General features: G+C 36.3%; 2 protein-coding genes across 3 annotated transcripts in view; both read left to right on the top strand.

Moving 5' to 3' along the window:
• LOC134546189 (juvenile hormone epoxide hydrolase 1-like) overlaps positions 1-22693 on the top strand; it is a 54415-nt gene that overhangs the window by 24660 nt on the left and 7062 nt on the right. For both annotated transcript variants that reach the window (XM_063388783.1, XM_063388784.1), the window contains exons 2-4: positions 385-573; positions 19012-19556; positions 19995-20194. In XM_063388783.1, coding sequence (XP_063244853.1) covers positions 391-573; positions 19012-19556; positions 19995-20194 — 928 coding nt within the window. In that variant the 5' untranslated portion in view covers positions 385-390. The remainder of the gene's footprint in view (positions 1-384; positions 574-19011; positions 19557-19994; positions 20195-22693) is intronic.
• LOC134546188 (zinc finger MYM-type protein 1-like) lies at positions 11635-14911 on the top strand. The gene is made up of 2 exons (XM_063388781.1): positions 11635-14116; positions 14515-14911. Exon 1 carries the CDS (start codon positions 12189-12191, stop codon positions 13875-13877), a length of 1689 nt encoding a protein of 562 aa, XP_063244851.1. The 5' UTR covers positions 11635-12188; the 3' UTR covers positions 13878-14116; positions 14515-14911.

Raw genomic sequence — 22693 nt, 5'->3', positions numbered from 1 at the left:
AATCAAATGAAAACAATGAATATAGCAAATTCTATGATAAATAGCATAAACAAGTAGAAGGCATACATGAATTCCAAAATATCTTGAATCAGTGTTATCTAGATGGTAGCAGTTGCTTTGCTTTCACTTGTTCACCATTGGACATGAATGTTAAACATGTGAAATCCTATTAGAATTAGTGGGATACATTGTAAACTATGAGATATCGGAAGTAAAAAAAATTACAGGAGAAAAGGTGTGAAGGTCACAACTCTGTACTGCAGAAAAAAATTACTTTGTTAATTGTTTCTAAAGAGCTGCTTGGATTCACAGTTAACACTTACTATTCGCACCATTGCTTATGAATGGGTTGTTCATTTATAGCACTTTTTGTTCTTTCCACAGGTCACCATGGGTGTTTTGATTAAAATATGTATAATCACAGTTTTGGGCGCTGTCGCTGTGAATTACGTTTTGAATCTACTGACAGCAGTTCCGCCATTGCCGAAACTTGAGGCCAAGTGGTGGGGTCCAGGACAACCTCAAAAAGTAGACCAGTCAGTGAGGCCCTTCAAGATCAACATTTCCCAAGAGGTAGGCCTATGAAATAGTTTATGGTTATAGAGTGAAATCACCTAAGTGGGGTTGCACGACTATTTAATTTAATTTTTATATTTATACCATAGATGTACCAACTATTGAAAAGAACAAAACAAATTTTTAAAATTTTTTATTGGCAGCCATATTGAAATTAGGCTAATTTTTCTACACGGAGACGTATGAAAATGTGTGTATTTTAGGGATTCGAAAAATTAATGCTGTACTTTGTCTATTACAATTAGAACATTCTGGTTTTGACTGGTTGAAAGAAGGTCTTCTAAGGTATCATGTAAGGTATATACATGCAAACAAGGATTTAAGGTACTAGGGTAAAATGGGACTTAAAAGTGTGCCAAAAAATGAGCAAAATGACCAAATTCAAGGTCATACTGATGGTGAAGGGCTATGAACCACTGACTGGAAATTTTTCTTCAAGAACTATGACTAATAGGGATCACATCAATGGAGAAGCAAAGACTGGATTGTAAGCCCTTCTTGCTTTTTTTTGATGTTAAAGTTGCAACATTTCACAAAAATCAAAATTTCAAGGTCAAATAACTGTTAAGGGGGACCTGGCAAAAATTACACACTTTGGGATAACATACCCCTACTGGTACTTAACACAACCTGCAAGTTTAATTGTGTGGTTCACTGTGGTTCCTTAGCTACAAGCTCTCAAATTTGTATAGAAATGTGGCCTGAATTAATGCATTAAATGGAAAATTTAACTGCAATCATGACCATTTGTGAAAGCAAAATCTTACTAATAAATATTATAACTCTGTCTTTAAAACACTAAAATGATAAAATGAGAGAGTTTTGTAAAATAGTTTACCTTACATTAATTGTCACATGATATAAACATCGTTAAGGCCAAGTCTGTTTGCAGTTTAGCAGAAACAAATGTGTTGACAACATGCCGCAGCCTACGAACTCTCCGCAGCTTTCACTGTTTTCAAAAACGAGTTTAACTTATGACAAAGTTCTGTACTTTTCTCTTGAGAAATGTTGTAGGTTCTCCCTGTGGCCTGGTGAAGTCTAGTGGTGACAGAATGTCAATGATATTAGCACTCTTCACCCAAACAACATCATTGTTTGTCTTGCTGAATGTAGTTGTGGGTCCAGCAGGTTTGAAGAACACTACTTTTGCATCATTTGCTTCGGACACATCAATAACTTTTCCGATAAACCACTTTTTTGTTATACATGAATACAAATAATCATTTTTGTTTATGTCCTTGATACTCGATAATTGTGAAGTTCTGTCAGTCTTGAATTCAATGTGTTTCGAACAAACAGATGCAGAAATCTTACTGACGCGAAGAGTTGATCTATCCAATGGGATGTAGCACTGATGATCTCTAGTTCCATCAAATGTTTTTGCTTCTTCAAAGCGGTGTTTCAGAGTTTCATGCTCTTTTTGTACATCTTCTGCAGTAACCAGTACAAAGTCTATGCCTTTAATATTCTGACCACAAATATCAAACATTGTTTTGTGTGTGTTTATGTGGCCCTCAGTTGGCCATTGTAGACTCGTCTTTGTTACAAGCCTCTTTACTGTTCCGCCTATCCCGTCACTTGGGCCTTTTCCATGGCTGGTGGCAAAAAAAATGCCATTCCGCATGCACACCAAAATCATCATAATGTTTACAGAGGTTAGAAAAGTTTTTTCTATTTTTATAGTGACCTGCACATCCATCAGAAAAGTACAAGATCTTCTTCAGCTTAGGAATAAATGATTTTATAAAGAGTACCAGTTGCTTCTGAAATGCATAGACAGCAGTGGTTGTGTGCTCCATGCAATCACTTATTACACATAGGCTCCTGTGGCATGTGTCTTCTCCTGATTCCTTCTTGAAATAAACACAAAATGGGTGGACAGTGGCTTGGACATTGGCCCAGTGGTAACTTTGAATTTCATCTTGCAACATGAATGTGTAATTTTCAGAAAAATCCGCAATGACAACACATTCATTTTCTGGCAAATCCCGTTTCGTGTCCTTGAGAAAATGTTATTGACTCTTGGCAATAAAATGATGACTTTTTAAATCAGTTAACTTCATAGTAAAATTTGCTTTGAATTCAGAGAATGGTTCCAAAATGGTGACCAACATACATCGATCAGTAGCAACCCACTGTCGATAAAATATTGTATTTTCATCATCATCTATACTTTCATGGCACAGTTCATTGAAGTCCAGTGCATCAACACCAGGATATTGTGAGCACTGACCAATCATGCAATTTTCTTCATTGATGTTGCACACTATTGTAGAAAGCAGAGATTTACAATTGGAAAGGCTTAGAGCTGCGGCCATCAATTTCACATTCTGATGTATACAGCAAACACATACTGTGTGTGTTCCACTAGCGCCAGCTATAATACACCACTGAGGCCTAAGGGCACAGAAGCTAGAAAAACCTACTTTTGCCAATGGGTGCTCCTGTTTGAATTGTTGGTATAGCTCTTTTAAATTACAAAGTATCAGTCTTTTCTGCTTTAATTCGTTCACTCCATTTTCAAGACGTACTGATTTGGTTTCTTTCATCCCAGGACACATCCTACTTACATCTTCACTTTCATAGAACTTCACAATGAGGTCTTTAATTTCTTGACTAGTTTTCCTCCCTATTTTTTGCAAATTTACTTCAGGGATGATGCCATGTTTCTCAACAAGTGTTCTGGTTTTTTTTTACTAGGTATTCACTTACACCCAGTTCCTCTACTGTTTTCCTAATTGTCCAACTATGTGGGACTACACTTATCACTTTAATTTTTTCTTCATTTGAAGTACAAACTTTTATTCTCTCTTTCACACACTGACTAAGCTATTCTATGTCTTGTGCAGCATTGTCGGTTGCCTTCCTGTTTCTATCCTCCTCTTCTAGTACATCATAATAAATATTAAAAGAGTTACTAAGTTTCTCCTTAACAGCACCCGAAAACTTATTTACTGTGTGCTTGACTTCCAAATGCTTTTTCTCATTACTTAACCTCTTTATCTTAATGGGAGAAACACCTAAAGTTTCGCCCACCTGATTCAGAGTCTCTATAACTATGTCAGGGTCTGTGAACGGCTGGTCAATGTCATCTTCAGTATTAACTTCAGCGTTAGGAACAGCAAGTCATTTGTGGCATGAAGAACAAACTGATTTCCCAGGCACAAGCCGCAAGGAGGGCCATTTCTCAGACATGCACAAAATAATTACCCTCAGGTTTTTTTGTAATAACTTTTTTGTGAAAGCTAAAAGGATCACTACATGACTTTCCAAATAAATTGCTGAATTTTGAACATACTTTTTGTAATGATTAGTGCATACACTGTTTATTTCATTTAGTCCTACTCTCTACTGCACTAGAAATCGATCAGAATCGCTTAACCCAGATGCTAGACTTATCACTGATACACCATATGAATTATTTTGACAAAATTAATTTAGATAAGAGCCGACAGAACAAGCCATATTTAAATCATAATACTGTGTTGTATATATACCTCAATCATGCGTTAGGTACAACAAAACTTTAGCAAGAATGTTTTTCATAAACTATGCACTATTAAAGTTCACTGCACACTGACTTGCTGGCTACAGTAACACAGGAGTTAGACCCAGTTTCAACCAGTTATCATGCAGGATCACTGGTACAGACTAGTTCCAAGTGGTGTTTTCTATTAGTCATACAGTATACCTTACATCTTTATTACACTACTAAGCTTTCGGAAACTTATATAATTTATTTGGATCATAAATATATAGCAAAAAATCTGCAATTGTATATATTTAATGGGAAAGCAAACAAGTGAATTTCTGTACACCTTTGAGAACCTGTAGCTAAGAAACCACAGTGAACCACAAAATGAAACTTGTAGGTTGTGTTGAGTACCAGTAGAGGTATGTCAGCCCAAAACCTGTAATTTTTGGCAGTTATTTGACCTTGAAATTTTGATTTTTGTGAAATGTTGCAACTTTAACATCAAAAAAAAGCAAGAAGGGCTTACAATCCAGTCTTTGCTTCTCCATGGATGTGACCCCTATTAGTCATAGTTCTTGAAGAAAAATTGCCAGTCAGTGGTTCATAGCCCTTCACCATCAGTATGACCTTGAATTTGGTCATTTTGTTCATTTTTTGGCACACTTTTAAGTCCCATTTTCCCCTAGTACCTTAAATGCTTGTTTGCATGTATATACCTTACATGCTACCTTAGAATACCTTCTTTCAACCAGTCAAAACCAGAATGTTCTAATTGTAATAGACAAAGTTCAGTATTAATTTTTCAAACCCCTAAAATACACACATTTTCATACGTCTCTGTGTAGAAAAATTAGCCTAATTTCAATATGGCTGCCAATAAAAAATTTTGAAAATTGGTTTTGTATTGTTAAATAGTTGGTACATCTATGGTGTAAATATAAAAATTTAATAAAATAGCCATGCAACCAGATAATTTAAATTTGGGTGATTTAACATGGAATGACCCTACGGTTAAAGGTATGGCATTTGCAAATGATGTACATGACAACAATGATTAGCCCAGAAACTGAGTGGTATGTCACACTGTCATGCCGAGAAGATGGTCACTTGGATGCAGAGGGCAAACTTGTCGAGTTGGTTCTTCATTGGTTGAAGATAAAGCTATTTTTAATCCTCAGCTGAAGTGACACCCATCTGAGATGAAAGACTTTCGTATTCCTGTCAGAAATTCATGTAAAAAAAAAACCCACAGAATTAAAACATTATTATTATTATTATTATTATTATTATTATTATTATTATTATTATTCAGTAAATAAGAAAAAAAAACTTAAGCACACTCACCTGCACCCAGTCCTAAACCGTGGGAAGTTTTTGAGCCTGAAATATCTGAGAAGTCTGGACCTTTAGCTCACCAATTAGGCAGCCACGAGAACAATATCAATCAGTTCTTAGCCTCTCTGAAGTGGCAGGAAAGCTTGTGTAAACTATATGGCCTTGCCATTCAGCAGATCAAATAGTTAAAATTTATACAATTTGAGTCTTGGACAATGTAGATTTTGAGCATTTTAACATTTTAATCAGCATACAGTTATTGGTTTTAACATTTTTACTTTCTAAAATACTTTTTTTTTTATCACAGCATTGGACAACTAACACACTCAAATAGTTTTCTTCTGTTTGCTATATACTTTTAGTCAAGACTTATTCCTTCTGGCTAAAGTATTTTTGAGCTTGTATCTACATTAATCCATTGAGAACTGGTAACTTGGTGTGAAGGTATTGAAATACAGGTACGTATTAATTTTATGACTTGTAAAGGCCATGAAGTAAGAAAGAGATGTAACTCTACATGGAATGTTCTATCTAATGGGATGTACAGATTGAATATTGTCAGTGCTTTGCAGTCACAGTAGGTATATTTTGAAGTTATTTTGTATATCAAAATTCTTAAGAGTAAAGAGTTTGACTAAATGGCTGGCTGTGTCTAGCATATCACATATAATGTACTGTCATGATTTTCACCAATCATGCTAAGCATCAAAAACTACGTCTGCCTTAATTATTTATAATTATATGTAATTTTAATACATATAAGGAATTTTTTGTCTTCATTTTTCAAAATTTTATAATTAAAATATCAACAGTAAAGTGACCTCTAAGGAAAAGTCTGCCAGTGAATAGCTGACCAGTTATTTAGAACAATAAACATTGTAGATTCTAGCTTGTAGCTAAAATATACTGCAATTGTATTGAATGTTAAGTTAGTGGCAAAAATTGTTAATCAATGTTGCCTTTTCAAAAACTACTATGCAAAACTCTTGACTTCAAAAGAAAAATCCTCTTTGGTAAATCAATTAAAACACGTTTGAAACATCTGTGCTTTAAACCATGATTAATTTAAGTTTTGTTCTATTCCATCACTTTTATCTTTTTTTTCTTCTTCTTACTAACATCCAGATGCAAAATAAAATCTTGGTTTCAAAACTTTACATGGCAATGGGCACAACATCACTGCCTGATATTTCACTGTCCTAGTTGTGTGCATTGTAGCCAATGGTGAGACCATATCAGGACCTGGATGCAGATTATTAAAACATCCCAATGACCATTATAGTTAAAGGAATCTATCATTCTTCACAAAGCACAAAGACTAACTAATTAGGGATAAGGCTTAGCCCTTGTCCATGCAATTTGGTAACCCTGCTGCAGGGTTTGCTGGTAGTCTGTATGCAAATGGTACCAACTTTACTTTCTCAGTCAGCCAAAAAGCATGACTGTGGGAACTACACACCTTCAGCAGGCAATCAGTTAAGAAGCACTGAAATATGCAGATTAAAACAACAGTCTGTCAAGCAAGGCAATAACATCCTGTTATTTCAGGGCAGATGCTACCTAATGGGAACCGGTGACTTAATCATCTACATAAACATCTGATTTTAAAACATCTAATGCTTCTGAAAAATGCCTCTTTTCATCATCCACTAGCTACTGTAATGTGTGATGGGCTAATTAACGTACTGAGGCAACCGCTTAGGTTACTTTTTCAGCCAAAAGTCTTGAAGGGATCACTATCTCAAGAGTGCCATCCAATGCTAACAGTCCTAGTCTTGAGAGTACACTTTTATCTTGTGATACATCAGCTTTATGTCAGCAGTAATCTAAAATGCAAGAGTGCCTATACTCACAATGGCTTTTTGAAGTTTTGGCCCTGTTGATAGGGTGGCATTTAGTGAGATACCATACAATCCTTTTGATGTGGCATAAAACCACTCTTTGGGTACGGTTGTGAGGCTGTCTGGTTTTACTGTTTTACCAAACAGCGGTGTGGGGGATACAAAACTAGCAAAACTGTAGCAGAATTGGAATTGACTTTATGTGCCCACAGTTTTAGAAATCGTACGTGAAATCAGAACTAGGGTTCTAAAATTTCCGGAAAAATTGAATCCAGGAAAAAAACCAGTTAAAAAACAGAAAAAAAACAATTTTTCCGAAAAATTGGAAAAAATTATAAATTCAATTTTAACTTATTAAATATTATTCATTATTGAATCTACTTTTATTGTTATAAATATTTAAGTAGGCTATTATGTTTTTATTAAAGGAAATTTAGTAGTTCTGAGTTTTGTTTTTTGGCAGTTGGCCAAACTTCTTTATAAGACAATCATTTGTGAGAGTTGAGACATTGTTGTAAGTGTTGGGCCTACAGCAGCAAGATTGTTTACTTTCTGTTTGGAAATTAATAGAAGTATATTACAGTATACATTTGTATTTTTAATATTTTTAATTGATAATGATATATTTTGGAAACAAATTACAAGTTTCTCCCTCCTAAAACCAATAGTGACAGCTCTAACAAAGTCTGAATCAGACAGTGCACTTCTGTCTGATGTTCCACATTTCATCTCTGAGTTATGTACAGAAGTAATATCTTCATCTGCAGCATCACCCTTGACGAAAAGCGAAGAAGCCAAAGTTGTGAAAGTACTGCAAAAACGCAAAGACTTCATTCTGAAGCCTATACACTGTGCTAAAAAATTGCTTGATCCAAGATACAAAGGAGTTATGCTAGATGATGATGAAGTGCTGTCCGCCATAGATTTCATCACCAAACTAACACCGAATCTTGAACTAGATGTAACTTCTTTATGATCAAATCTTGCTGAATTCAGCACATCAACAGGATTTTGGTCAAGAGATGCTATATGGAGCACAGCAAAACATGTTACACCAGTCATATGGTGGCAGGGATTGTGCAATACACAACCTCTATCTCACATGGCAGCACGATTATTGTCCTTACCACCTTCATCTGCAGCCTGTGAACGAAATTGGTCTCAGTTTGCTGCAATTCATTCTAAAACTAGAAATCGCGTGACTGCAGATAAGGTACAGAAGCTAGTGTCTATCAGAAGTAACTTAAAATTTAAAGAAAATACTCCTAGACGGAGTTCTTGTCCTAATGTACATTGTCATTTGTCATGTGCCTGTCAACCAGAACATGTTGCAGATGGACAAAGTCAGGAGGAAGAATCAAACTTTTCAGAGTCAGACTCAGTCATCAGAATTGGATCTAGAGATACAGCCACAGGTGATATAATGCCTAGGGTCTAACCTACCTACTGTCTTGAGCAGTGGCGTAGGCACGGGGGGGGGGGGAGGGGGGACACGGGATACATGCCCCCCCCCCCCCCCAGAGACACAATAGGTCGCCCTAAAACTTACCCGCCTGGAGCCTGGCTAACGGTAGACGATGTGGCCGTGACGTCACGGGATAAGTATGCAGATCCACTACCTGACGGGCGGTGGACAGAGCATACCTGCTCCTTTCCTTGTTTCACACAGCACACAGTTGTTTTGAAGGACTTGAGGGAACAGTACAGTGCCAGTGCGTGTTGCCTGCTGCAGTAGTAACCTGTATGGTGCCTTCTATAATTGTCCGAAGATTTTTCAGCCACAATGATTTGTGAATGACTCATGTATAATTCCTTTGCTGTTACATAAATAAATATAATTAAGATATTTCTTTATAAAGTAGTCTTCTCTGCTTGTACAGTCGGCCCGCCTTATTTACATTCGTTCGTACTTTACCATTTTAGTTAAAAACAGCTTGCACTAGAGCCCTGATTACGGACTTTCACAATATTCCCATTCTGAATGTAAATTTTACAGTAATTAAAAATAATTTTATCTGTTCGGTGTTCACGCCACCATTTAATGATGATGAAAGCAGGGTTGCCACTGGTCCCTAAAAGTCCCTAAAAGTCCCTATTTTTCCATAGGTCCCTTAAAAGTCCCTATATTTTGATAGGTCCCTAAAGTCCCTTTTTTTTTAAATTTTGAAATGGATTCATTGGAAAATTAGCATATTTATTTAGTTTTTTATGAATGTGTCATGAACAGTGGCCATCAACACGCTTCCACACATCCATAAAGTTTTGCATCTGTCGAGCTACATTTTCCTGCATCTTACTACATGTAAGTTTTACAGTATTGATATTGTTTTATTATTCTTTCAATGTTTTTATTAAAAAATATTGTGTGAACAAATTAAAATTTTATGGGGGAGATAACATTCTTAAGCCCCAATGAAGATTAACTGAGGGGCACACATGCTCCAACTTGGTATAACATAAGTTGTTTGTAGCATTTTATTTCAGGTACCTTCTATATAGCTTATAATCTAGTTGCAGAACATATAATGACAAAGTCGTCATTACTTAAACCAATACTGAAATGTTTTCAGTGTCTTCAGCCTAACAAGAGAGTGTTAGACCAGAGTTCACTTGATATTGTTACCATCAGCAAATCTCTTCCATTGAACATAAATACAAACCTGCTTTTTGATGAGTGGAAGTTATTGCAGTCAGAACCAGATCAAGACATAATTGACAAGTGTGAAGTAAGAATTGACAAATACTGGTATCATTTCATGACATTAAAAAATGCTTTAGGGTCTCCAAAGTATCCAACAGTTTCAACTGTAGTCGAGCTGCATTGGCAGTATCACATGGAAATTCAGATGTAGAGAGAGGGTTTTCAACTTCAGTGAGAATTTTAACAGAAGACAGGTCTTTGTTGTCAGAACGCACTCTCAATGCTGTGTTAATTGTAAAGTCAGCCTTAAAAATATATGACAACAAGCCACATTTGGTACCTGTAACAATAGAGCTCCTGAATCTTGCAAGGTATGCTCATCAGAAATGTTGTGCTTATTTAGAGGAGCATAAAGCAAAAAAAGGATTGGAAGCAAAAAAACTGGAAGAACAGGAAAAAGGTTGAAGAAAAGCAGCATACTATAATGTTGGAGAAAAAAAGATGTCTATTTTCCAAGCTGAAGAGAAGTTGAAAGATTTGAGAAATAAAAAAGAGAAAAAAAGGAAAACTGCTGAAAGGTTATTTTCAGAAGCTAATAAAAGACTTAAAGAGGCACTTAAGTCAAATGATATTGCTGCTTTAAAAGAAGAAGCAAGTCTTGCACAGGCAATGAATGATTGAAGGGGTTATGAAAGTCCAGAATAAAAGTTATGGTGGAAAGGGAATGGTATGAGCAAAATATATAATGTTTTTTCCCCTAAATTAATTTATAATCAAAAACAGCATTTATTTGCATTACTTGTTAGTAATATTTGACAAAATGTTTCTTAAATATTTTCTAACACTGAAGATTGCAAGACTTTAAAAGAAAAATAAGAAAATTGACATTTCTTACCGCAAAACTTCAAGGTAAATTCAACTATAAAGTACAATATTATGGAATGACATACACACATTGTATTTTTGCTCATTGGGGAGAAGGGTGACCATTCTTTTAACGATGGTATTGAACACATTATCTATTGTGGTTTTGGTTGTAGCAGAACAGGGACTCAAGTTTTATATACTGGATTACTTGGTATGCTGAGTTAATACTGTGTTATTTGTTGTACTCGACCATAAAATTGTATGAAAAATTCTATAAATGTTAAGGTTTCCGCAAAATTTCAGTCCCTAAAAAGACCCTAAAAGGTCCCTTTTCTTATTCTGTCAGTCCCAGCTGGATGGCAACCCTGTGAAAGTATTGCATCTTGCATGCAGTATGCCACTCGAATAAATGTTATTTGTAGAGGTGGAGATTTATCGCGTATAAATTGGCTGTTTGCTGGACTGCAATATGCTGTGCAAACTGCAAATACACGACTTACTGAAGGTTTTATTTCGCTATTGGCCAGAGTGTATAGCGAGAATTACACTTCTACAACGCAATACATCTGTAATTGGCCTTCAAAGAATTATGTCGTGACAAAATGCCCTTTTTCCAGTTAAATCATTCATAGTAAGCTATATTATTTTGAAAACTATGTCGGCTGGAATAATTTTTTGCGATAAATCACCATATCTAATTATGAACTTATAATTTAATTAATATATTTTTTTTTCTATTCTGTACATTTCATCCTTTGACAATATCTGCCTAGGTTAGTTATAGTTAGGAAAAAAATTTTTTTCGCATATGAATTGAGTTCGAGGAATGATTTTGTTTTAAAAAAGTAAAACAAAATCTAACATTGCAGTAATGCAATGCTTACAATTACATTCTTCTAACTACTATGCTTTAAATTATTTTCTCTGGTTTAATATAAGACATCTGACACACTACAGTAGAATTTTATTGTTTATTTTAATGTTTTATTTAAATATATAATCTCAATAGGTTTAAAACTTCTACAAATTTCATTTTTCTTTATCTTTTCAGAAAATAATTTTGGACATTTCATTATGGATAAACAAAATCATAAGTGCCAGGTTTCTATTTCAAAATTATTTGCCAAAAGACAATGCCCATCTACATCTCACGATACCGAACACCATACGAATGCAATAGCTTCAGATACAGATGTTATGCATGATAAAAATGTGAATGTTAATGCAACTCAGAGCGTAGATGCAAAAGATATTTCACATTACCTGAACAGACCGTTGAATGATCACGAGCGAGAGAAAGTTTTGAAAAGTATTTGGGTGCCTCCACAAACCTACAAATTTCCTGCAACGGAATGTAGAAAAGGAAGCTGTACAGAGAAAAAGCATTTTCTGAAATTCCAGCATAGCTGGTTAACTCGGTGGCCATGGCTATGTTATTCAGGTAAAGAAAATGTGGCATTTTGTAAGTTTTGTGTTTTTTTTTTTTTTTTTCAAAATCAGGAGCTGGAATAAACTCACAAGAACTTGGGATTTTGGCAAAAAAAAATTTGATAGTTGGAGGAAAGCTACTGAATCCTTCTCAAAACATGAATCTCTCCAGTATCACATTGGCTGTGTTGCCGATGCGGAGCACTTTCCGGCTGTTTCAACCAGTCCTACAGAATTTTCGGTACAAAACCAAATTGACAAACAGCGTGCTAAGCAGATTGAGGCAAACAGGAAAGTTATTGTCCCGATAATTGAAGCAGTCACATTCTGTGGAAGACAAGAAATAGCTCTCCGTGGTCACAGAGATTCGGGGAAAATCGTTCTTGGAGAAGAACCTGAAAGTAATGAGGGCAATTTTCGTGCACTTCTTCGATTTAGAGCCCAAGGAGACGACAGCTTAAGAAGTGTTCTTAGCAATCCAGGAGAAAACAACAAATACATCAGTCCAACAATTCAGAACAAGATAATTGATTCGTGTAATTCTGTGCTTCTTGCAAAGATAGTTAACTTGGTCAATGAAGCAAAATGCTTTGCTGTATTGGCTAATGAGACAGCTGATATTTCTGGTGTGGAGCAAGTGTCCCTCTGTGTTAGATATGTAGACCTAAAAGAAATGATGTTGAAAGAGGACTTCCTGCAATTTGTCAGTACATCAGATTTCACAGGTAAAGGAATTTCAGAACTGATTTTATCAAGTCTCACATCATTTGGAATTCATTTACAATATCTTCGAGGACAAGGATATAATGGAGCAGCTGATATGTCAAGAAGGTTTAATGGAGTTCAAGCACACGTGAAGACCAATTACCCTACAGCTATTTATATTCATTGTGCTGCTCACTTCTTCAATCTTGTAATTTCTAAATATTGCGAAGTCCAGGATATTCGAAATTGTATCGGAATTATTGGAAAGACACATGACTTTTTTATTCATCCAAAGAGGAAAGCTGTTCTCACTAATGCCATACAAGAAATGGATTCTGACCATCATGCTCGAACACTTAAGAGAAATTGTGCAACATGTTGGATTGAACGTTATCATGCTGTAAGTGATTTCTGTGAGCTCCTGGAACCAGTAGTAGAATCACTTGAACAAATTACTCACTTGCAAGGCTCGTCCGACACATCACAGCAAGCAGCAATTCTTAAAAGTGCCATTCAAAAGTCCAATTTTTTGATATCTCTGATGATACTGAAAAAAGTATTCAGCATTGGTTTGCCATTCAGTAAGTATTTACAGACAAAGAATATTGACCTGAGAGAAGCAGTAGATATGGCTCAGCTGACTCTTCAAGAAATTCAAGTTTTGAGGAATGATGCAGAAAATCATTTCCATATAATTTTCGAAGAAGCTAAAACCATCGCAGATAAAAATGGAGTGTTGTTGAATCTACCGAGAACCACAGGCAGGCAAAACCACAGACCAAATCTCCAAGAGTATTCTGCATCCCCAGAAAATTATTTCAGAATCACTGTGTTTATTCCTTTCTTGGACACATTCTTAACAGAATTAAACAGTAGAATTATTTGTCATTCATCTCTGCTGAAAGGATTCCATGCAATTATTCCTGGTGCTGCAGATATAGACTTTTTACAAGCTGACTCTGAGGAAGATATTGAGAACTTCTTAGTTTTTATCACTGGGATTTGAATGCCCCAACTTCCACCATCATGGCAGAAATCAGACTCTGGTATATAAAGTGGCAACATATCAAGAAGAAGCCTCAGAATGCCATGGATGCATTAGTACAGTGCAATTGTGACATGTTTCCGAATGTGTTTCGCCTACTTCAGATATTAGCCACACTGCCTATATCAAGAGCTTCTGCGGAGAGGTCCTTCTCTTCCCTTAAAAGGATCAAGACCTATCTCCGAAACACAGTATCTCAGGTAAGAGTTGTATTTTAACTGTGTTTTTTATAACATGGTGTAGTAAACATTGCTGTGAAACTTAAACAATTCAGTTAAAAAAACTTTTGTGTGTGTATTTTTAAATTCGTTCTGCCATTCAAGTCAATAATATATAGGAGAAGGACATTAATACAGGGCAGTGGGTTTTCTTGGGAATTTCCCATTTCCCCCAACCCCAGCATTCCATCTTTGCTTCATATCGACCCCATCAGTTCATGTCATCTTCGTCACCTTAAAAAATCAGATGTTAAGAGACACCCAAATATCCCAACTCTCAACTCAAGTATAGAATAACTATGCAAATATACTGTGTTTATAGTTTGATTTTCATATGTAACTTTTACAAAGTTAATCACTTTTCTGATTTCTCATTTCAGGGCAGATTGAATGGGCTGGCAATGCTTTCAATTCACCGCAGTGTACAAATATCTACGGATGAAATTTTGAAAGAACTAACGAAAAAACCTAGGCGACTTCAATTTGTACTTCAGTAAATGTGCAGACAACGAACAAAAAATGGAAATTGATGGTGTAATTCCTATACAATGTAGTGTATTAAGACTGTAAGATAGGTATATGGATTTAGGTTGAAATTATATTAGTTGCAAAATCATGTAGATTCTGTCATGTCAATATTATTTTGCTTATAAAATAACATTTTAAAACCTCTGCAAAACTACCGAAAATGGCCTTAAATAGCACCATTTAGCACCTAAATATCAAAATTTTCCCGGGGGAGCAAAGTGGGGATGGATGCATGTTGGGGATGAGTAAATGCTGACTCCCCTCCCCCCCCCCCCCCCCCCCCCCCGCCAAATTGAAATCCTGGCTACGCCACTGGTCTTGAGTGCCTACTACAGGAATTGTATGTACATGTTCATTTATATATTCAGTCTTTTTAAAGTGTACTTATGATATATTAAGAAACAATGCTGAGCACTATGTAACCATGTTGCTATAAATCATTTTCATCAATGTGAAAGTAAAGGGTTTTTATGTCTATCTATCTACATACTTGCCAACTTTTCCAAATAAGAATTAGTAAAACTCTCGAAAATATTAAATTTTAGCGTAAACTCCACGCAGCATTTTTTCATTTAAAAAATAAATGATCTTACAAATGCATATATATTTGTTTTAAATATTAAAAACACCCTATTTCTAAAATAAACCCATAAGACATTTACTAAAACCCACTTAAACAAACTGACAAACACTTTAGGCCTAAACACTGATGTTCACACATTTCATCCAAAAATTGGCATTAAAAGTGTACCTGATTACAATTTTTGCAGTACCATAGGCTTAATTACAATAAGGATTAAGTTATATCCTTTTTTTCAACTATTTGTTAAACATCACCAATATATGTACTAATGTAGACCCTCAGATATTAAAACACATTCAAATTATAGTAAAATTTTTAGAGCACACATAAAAAATATTCTTATGACTAAAACTGTAAAAAAACTTATATTAATTACATGAAATGCAGCAGAGTACTATTGTCACCAGTCAGTTATAAAATAAACTTCAGCACAATCTAGTTCACAAAATGACTCCCTGATTATTACTTATTACTAAGTCCTAGTTATGTGTAACAAAAAACCGAAGACTTTGATGAACTTCCGAAGGAAAAAATAGTCATTACTAAAGGCCTGAACACAATGAAGCAGACCGACAAAAATGTCACTACCAAGTCCCAAACATACTGATAAAACACATACAAAGAACTAATAAAGATAATGTTATGAAGGTTGGGAAAAAAAAGTCTTAACTACATCTGTTACTTTTTTAAGTACAGTGCTGTTGCTTTCTTAGCCTTCTTTAAAAATTGTTCACTGAACATGTGTTCAAAACACTTGTCTGAATGTTTGCTTTTTATTACAGAATTATTTTCCAGTACTCTGGTTGATAACAAAGACCTAAACTGGGACCTATTCTTTTTCACCAGACTGAACACACGTTCACACTCCGCGTTGCTGTGTGGTATTGTCAACACACCAAACATTACATTGCAAAGTCTGTCGTACTTAGGCTGCCCACAAACATTTTTTGCATGTGATATACTAACCCATTTTTTCACTACAGTGTCATCTTTAGGGACTAACAAATCTATGTTTTCAAGTTGCAGACTGGTAAACTGGCTTTGAAGAGAATCCAAGGCTGATTCTCTGGTTTCGTTCTCATCTACTGGTAGCAAAAATGGAAATAAGTCTACGAAAAACTTGACATCACAAAAACTGGTATTTTCTACATTCTCCACCGATGCTACTCTTGCTTTGCTAATAAGTTCATCTTTAATGGGAAATTTGTTTAAAATGTAATCACAAGAAGCTGCAAAATAACTTCTGACAGACGAAAAAAATAGTTTCTTATCTTTGTCATTCAATGTATTAACAAACTCTGATGTTGCTGTACCAACTATCAACTCACTGTCTTGCCTCTGATTATCAGCATGATGATACTTTATATCAAACAAAGATGAATTTTTAAATGCAACTGGTTTGACAAATCGAAGTAATAAATCTTTATACAAAAAACAAATTAATTCTCCCAAAATATGAATCTGTGGATGTGAAGACTGCAAAATGGTGTTAAATTTATCAAATGTGGGAATTACATTAAGTAAAAACAAGCAAAATGCTTTGTTCACAGATGATGATAAAAACATGAACAGTTTTTCTTCACGACTTAAACTGCCACTGGTAATGTTTACGAGAGACTTTTGATTTCTGATCTAACTGAAGGAAATGTACTTTTACCTTCATTATGTGAAGTACCAGTTTTTTTGGTAATTATCTTATCTTCACTTTCTGAGTGTTTCCTTTTTAGGGAAAAGCCCTGTTGTGAGGATTTAGATGACTTTGAAACTAATGGCTGAACTGAATGATCTGAAGCTGGCTGTTTTGGTATTGTGAATGAACTTATCCCCACAGAACATGATGGTTTCACACATTTTACTTGGTCTTTGAAAAAACTTAATAAAGGGTCCCACTGCTCTACTAATCTTGTCAAACTTTTTCCCAGGGATAACCATCTCGTACAGACATGTTTTAAAATTTTTCTGGTTTCACAACCATGCAAGTTTTGGAATTTTTTAAGGCAATCTTTCCGCTTACCACTCTTTTCAAGGTAATAAAAAATGTCGGTCAAAGCCTCTTCAACATTCAGTGGCAAATTGTCAGTACCCTTCTCGGCAGCTAAATTAATGCGGTGACAAAGGCAACCCATCACAAAAAGGTTTTCTTGTCGATTTTTTAAAACCGCAACTACACCATTTTTCTTACCCATCATAACTGCCGCATTGTCTGCCGAAAAAGCAATCATGTTTTTTAAAGGAATATTGAAACGTTCAAGTTCGTTTATGATTAAATTTCCAATATTTAGTCCGGTAGAATCGCCCTGCAAATCTGGCAGTGAAAGTACAGAAGACACAATGTTTTCAATATTTTTATCAAAATACGTCACAACAATCGGGTACAATTTGGAGTCTGTATCGTTTGTACCATCAGTTGACAAAGAGAACGGACCTGTTTGCAGATGTTTAACGACGTCGTCCATTGAATCTTTCGCCATTTCTTCAACAATTGCAGTTGTTTTGGTCCGGCCACACGCATACTTTTGTGCTTCTTCTGATTTCGGAAACATTTTCCGGAATAAAGGGCCCGCGTGGTCTGCTGCACTTAATGGAACGTTGTGTTCAATCAAAAAATACGTAAACAAACACTTGGCACGTGTGACGCTATCTTCGCTTGAACTGTTTGTGAAGAACGTGCTGATTTTTTGGCTGTTTTCGGAATTTTGAACGTTGCCTGCATGCTTATTAGATTTAACATGAAGTAATATGTCACTTCTTCCGCCATGAGAAATACTAATATCGCACCTACACACACTGCAGAATGCATATTTCTGACCTTTGTCCGACTTCAAAATGAACGAGAATTCTTCCGAATAATCTTTACGAAAACACTGCCAATAATGTTTTTTTACGCCACCGCCCATTGCAGATGCTATGCAATCAATCCATGCCAAATAAAAACCACCCTAAACGCTTACGAACAGACGATCAACAATAGACAAAACGATATCAAAGACACAACATGGCGGCGTAACCAACCAAAAACGATTAGTAAACGATCAAGCGTTCGATTTATCGATCGACTTGGAACAAAATAGGTCGCAACAATCGATATCAGAAGTGTCAACAAAAACTGGAAAAATTCGTAAAAAATTTATAAGATTCGTAAAATCGTAAAGACGTATGTTTTTCGTAAATTTTACGAAAAAATCGTAAAAGTTGGCAAGTATGTATGTATCTATCTATCTATCTATCTATCTATCTATCTATCTATCTATCTATCTATCTATCTATCTATCTATTTATTTATGTAAATTTTTATTTTTTCAAATTTTTCCAATTTTTCCATAAAATTTGTGTACTGATGAAAAAAACCAAGTTTTCGTGTTTTTTTCCCAATTTTTTCCTTGTTTTTTTCCGGCCTCAACGAACCCTAGTCTCAACTGCTGCTCTTTTTTCAACAATGTCTCTACACAAATTGAGTGACTGCTTGAGGTCTTGTTTCACCAAATGTAGGTTCTGACAAATTAAAAGATGGAATACTAGCCCAGACTTTCCCTAGAGTATATGTATTATTTTGTTAGTGGAGATTCTTCAATCTCTCAGAAATTTTATTATTTATTCCAATGGGAGATCAGATGAAAACAGCAATGTGCAGAAGGTGCAAAAGGATACTGAATCAGCCTGTTCAAAGCCTGTCCGATATGTTCATTTTACGTGCACATGCGATCATACTTTTCCACGGTTCTGAAGTATTTCTTCAGGTTGTAGTGGTAATTTGACTTGTTTCCAGTTGCTGGATGACTTGAACGACCGGCTGGAACTCCTACCTGACTTGGCCCCTCCTCTGGAAGGGGTCGGGTTCGAGTACGGCTTCAACTCGGAGTACCTGCAGGAGGTGGTGCGGCACTGGCACGACAAGTACAACTGGCGGGAGAGGGAGGCACTCCTCAACAGCCTCCCGCAGTTCAAGACGTACGTGGACGGCCTGGACCTGCATTTCATCCACGCGAAGCCCAAGAGCGTGCCGACCGGCACCCGGGTGCTGCCGCTGCTGCTGCTGCACGGCTGGCCCGGCTCCGTCAGGGAGTTCTACGGGCTCATCCCTCTGCTGACCACCCCTCGCACGGGGGTGGACTTCGTGTTTGAGGTTGTGGCACCTTCCCTGCCGGGCTACGGCTTCTCCGATGCCGCGTCCAAGCCGGGCCTGGGAGCGTCCCAGGTGGCGGTCGTCATGAAAAACCTCATGAAGAAACTCAGCTTTGATAAGTTCTATGTTCAAGGAGGTGATTGGGGGAGCATAATTGCCACCATTATGGCTAATCTTTTCAAAGATGAGTGAGTAGACTGATTGAAATTTTTGTTTTGTTGCATAACATAGATACTATTCTTGAAAGTAATTGTGTAGGCTATGACTTATTGAAAGTGTGTAGAAACTATGAGTGTGAATACTTTTTGAAGTTATTTATATGAATATTTTGACTTTTTGTAGAACTTGCATAGTGATTTTTATTTTCTGCTGGTTTTTTTTGTATACATCTGTGAAATTATTAGTGGACATTCAAGTACTCAAATTACACATCTTAACTGATATTTAAGATTGAAGGCTTGCATCAGTTTTAATTTAAAATTATTTGATCTAAATCATTCATGATTTCAAACTAGCACTTTAACTTATATTTGCTGCATCACTATACTATTTTTATTTTACAGCTTTCATTCAAAAATTCTTTGAAGTACATGCATTTCATCTTAATTTTTGTTTTCTGTACACAGTGTGTTGGGAATACATTTAAACATGTGTTTCTCCGGAGCTCCAATCAGCAACTTGAAGTGGTTTCTTGGCAGCTTATGGCCCACGCTTGTTGTGAAGGAGGAACACGTCAAGCGAATGTATCCTGTTGGTTCTATACTGGCAAACTTGATCAAAGAAATGGGTTACATGCATCTCCAGGCAACTAAGCCAGACACTGCAGGTAAGGTTTAAAATTATGTTTAGTAATTAGAAAGCTGTCATAAACTTCATGGTAATAGTAGGCATTGTTACGATTTATGTGGGGAGAACTACTGTGTTCGTAAGGGATAGTCCAATTAATTATTACAGTTTTATGTATTACTAATGTCTACACTATAAATTTAATTACTCCACTCAAGATTTCTGTCCACAACAATTAGTCTTACACTGATCATTGAAACATTAATACTTTTCATGGGAGCTTGGATCGACAGTGGCTCATACTTCTGGCTGCCTCTGACCGCTTCCTTTGCACACTCATCCATGCCGCGCCAAAGCACAGTCCTCAACTATCCCTCGTCGCACCCAACTGGCTCGCCAGGTCTTCACCTGCAGGTATTGCCACCCGATAGATTCAGTTTGCTCACCAAGGGCTATTTGCCCTCTTCACCTTGCTCTCGCTGATCGCACAGGTATCGCCAGTATCACTCCCAAGGAGGAGACTCTCCCCTACTTTTAGAACTCTCCAAATTCTCTGATCTTGCTCGAAACAAGGCAGATATTCGGCTCATGTATTTTAAATTACAATGATTTACACATTATTATTTCATACAATTTTTTTAAGAGAAAAACTTTGCAAGGGAAGGAGTCTAAAATTGTTCTTCTACCCCTCCCCCCTCCCCAGACTTGTCAATGTGAGGGCATTGCCCACACTACGTCTGCTGTTCCATTGTCTCTGAAATAACCTCATGCCGTTAAGTTTTTTTGTTACTTTCATTCATTTTTTCAATTGGAAAACTAACAGACTTTCAGGTTTGGTTTTTGCCACATCCAGTGTGTGTATTATTTTTTTTGTCTAGTTTCCTTTGACTATTCATTTTTGCCAGCCAGTCAGAGCATACCTAATCAGTAGAGATGGGAAAATATGGTGTAACGATTTTTCCGCCAATTTTCGTGAAAAAAAAAAAAAAATTATATCTATAAAACGCAAAATTCTGAAAATCTCCGGAAAAAAAAGTTAAAATATGAATTATTTACGACTTTATAAAAGATTATGTGCGTGATGTCACAAAATACGATGTTCACACATTAGGTTGGAAATACCACTTATTTTAAAACACCTTAGCTGTCTTTTAGCGTCTTCCATTTGCCAGAAACATTACGCCTATCAATTCAGAAAATTACTCATTGCAGTACTTATTCAGCCGGCAGCCTCCATATTTACACACAGCAGTCCTTACTCCTTCCCCTTCGCTTCACAATAGAATACAACATAATTTTTCCGTTGATTAAAGTTTTCATTGCTTTACTCCGCTGCTTAAATAGTTCTTTTTGAATACCTGGTACCGAAAAAATGTTATATAATGTTTTTGTAAACATTTATTACGCCATCCCGAATTCTGAACTCGATATTCGTGTGTTTGCGTTGACGCCAGATTGCAACGGAAGACAATTGAATGCGCTAGCAGCGAGCACAGTGATAGTACACGTACCAACGTACCAATTTTTCGTTAGCAAAACAACGCATGATGTGTGTTATCTTTCGGGATACCTAGTTAATTTGCCATGTTCATTAATATTCTATACTTTTGCAAAAGTTTACACGGGCAGGCAGTTTAAGTAAAACAAGAATCCTTGTAGGTTTCGACTTATTTACTGCTAGGCCCAATATAGCGATGCCAAAATTAAAGCATCTTGCTTATCACGGGCAACGGAATTTAAATTGGAAGAGCTGTACGTTTCCAACAACATTTTGTTCTGCAAATGGTGCAATTTCCGAGTTGATTAAAAGAGAAGGGACACTGTTGTCAAACATGTTGCTAGTAAGCATCATATGAAAGTGAGGTTAGGTGCAGAGGGCACAAGCAGTGGCAGCAAACGTCTTGCAACACTAGAAGAAGTCGTAAAAGTCGGGGAAAAAGTAGGAGAGGACAGAGAGACATTTATTTTGGATACAACCGAGGCTTTTATATCTGCCAACATACCACTCCAGAAATTAGACAACACCCAATTACGTGGTTGGATTAATAAAAATGTAAAGGGTGGGGGAGATCTTCCTACAGCCAGTTCCCTTAGGAGAACATATGTTCCAAAACTGGGGGAGAAAGTGGAAGCACAGTTAAAAGATGAATTTGAAGGGGTCAATATATGTCTGCTATGTGATGAAACTACCGATAAAGGAGGGGCATGTGTTTTCAACATCCTTTTCAAAAAATTAGAACCTGCTAGTAGCCAAAACACAAAGTTAGTGGCATCCATTGTTCTTGATGCAGCAAACCATGCAATATGTTCTAAAGCAGTTCTGGACACATTGAACAAGTACAACATTGATTACAATTCAGTGAAAGCCATAGTAAGTGATTCTGCTCCTTACATGAACAAGTGTTTCAGCACACTGAGTGGATTGTTGGTAGAAGCTGTTTATGTGCAGTGTTGGGCACATAAGTTGCATTTAGTAGGCAACACCTTCCAAAGTACACTGCCGCTTCTTAACAAGGCAGTTTCTAAGGTTAAGAAGGCA

Source organism: Bacillus rossius, chromosome 1, assembly GCF_032445375.1.
Source record: "Bacillus rossius redtenbacheri isolate Brsri chromosome 1, Brsri_v3, whole genome shotgun sequence".
In the NCBI taxonomy this organism is placed as follows: domain Eukaryota; kingdom Metazoa; phylum Arthropoda; class Insecta; order Phasmatodea; family Bacillidae; genus Bacillus; species Bacillus rossius.
The sequence above is the reverse complement of the archived record's forward strand: the minus strand, read 5'-3'. Positions and strand labels throughout refer to the sequence as shown.

Bases quoted from the DNA above. Each gene is read 5' to 3' on its own strand.
- LOC134546188 (XM_063388781.1), top strand. From the start codon at position 12,189: ATGTGGCATTTTGTAAGTTTTGTGTTTTTTTTTTTTTTTTTCAAAATC.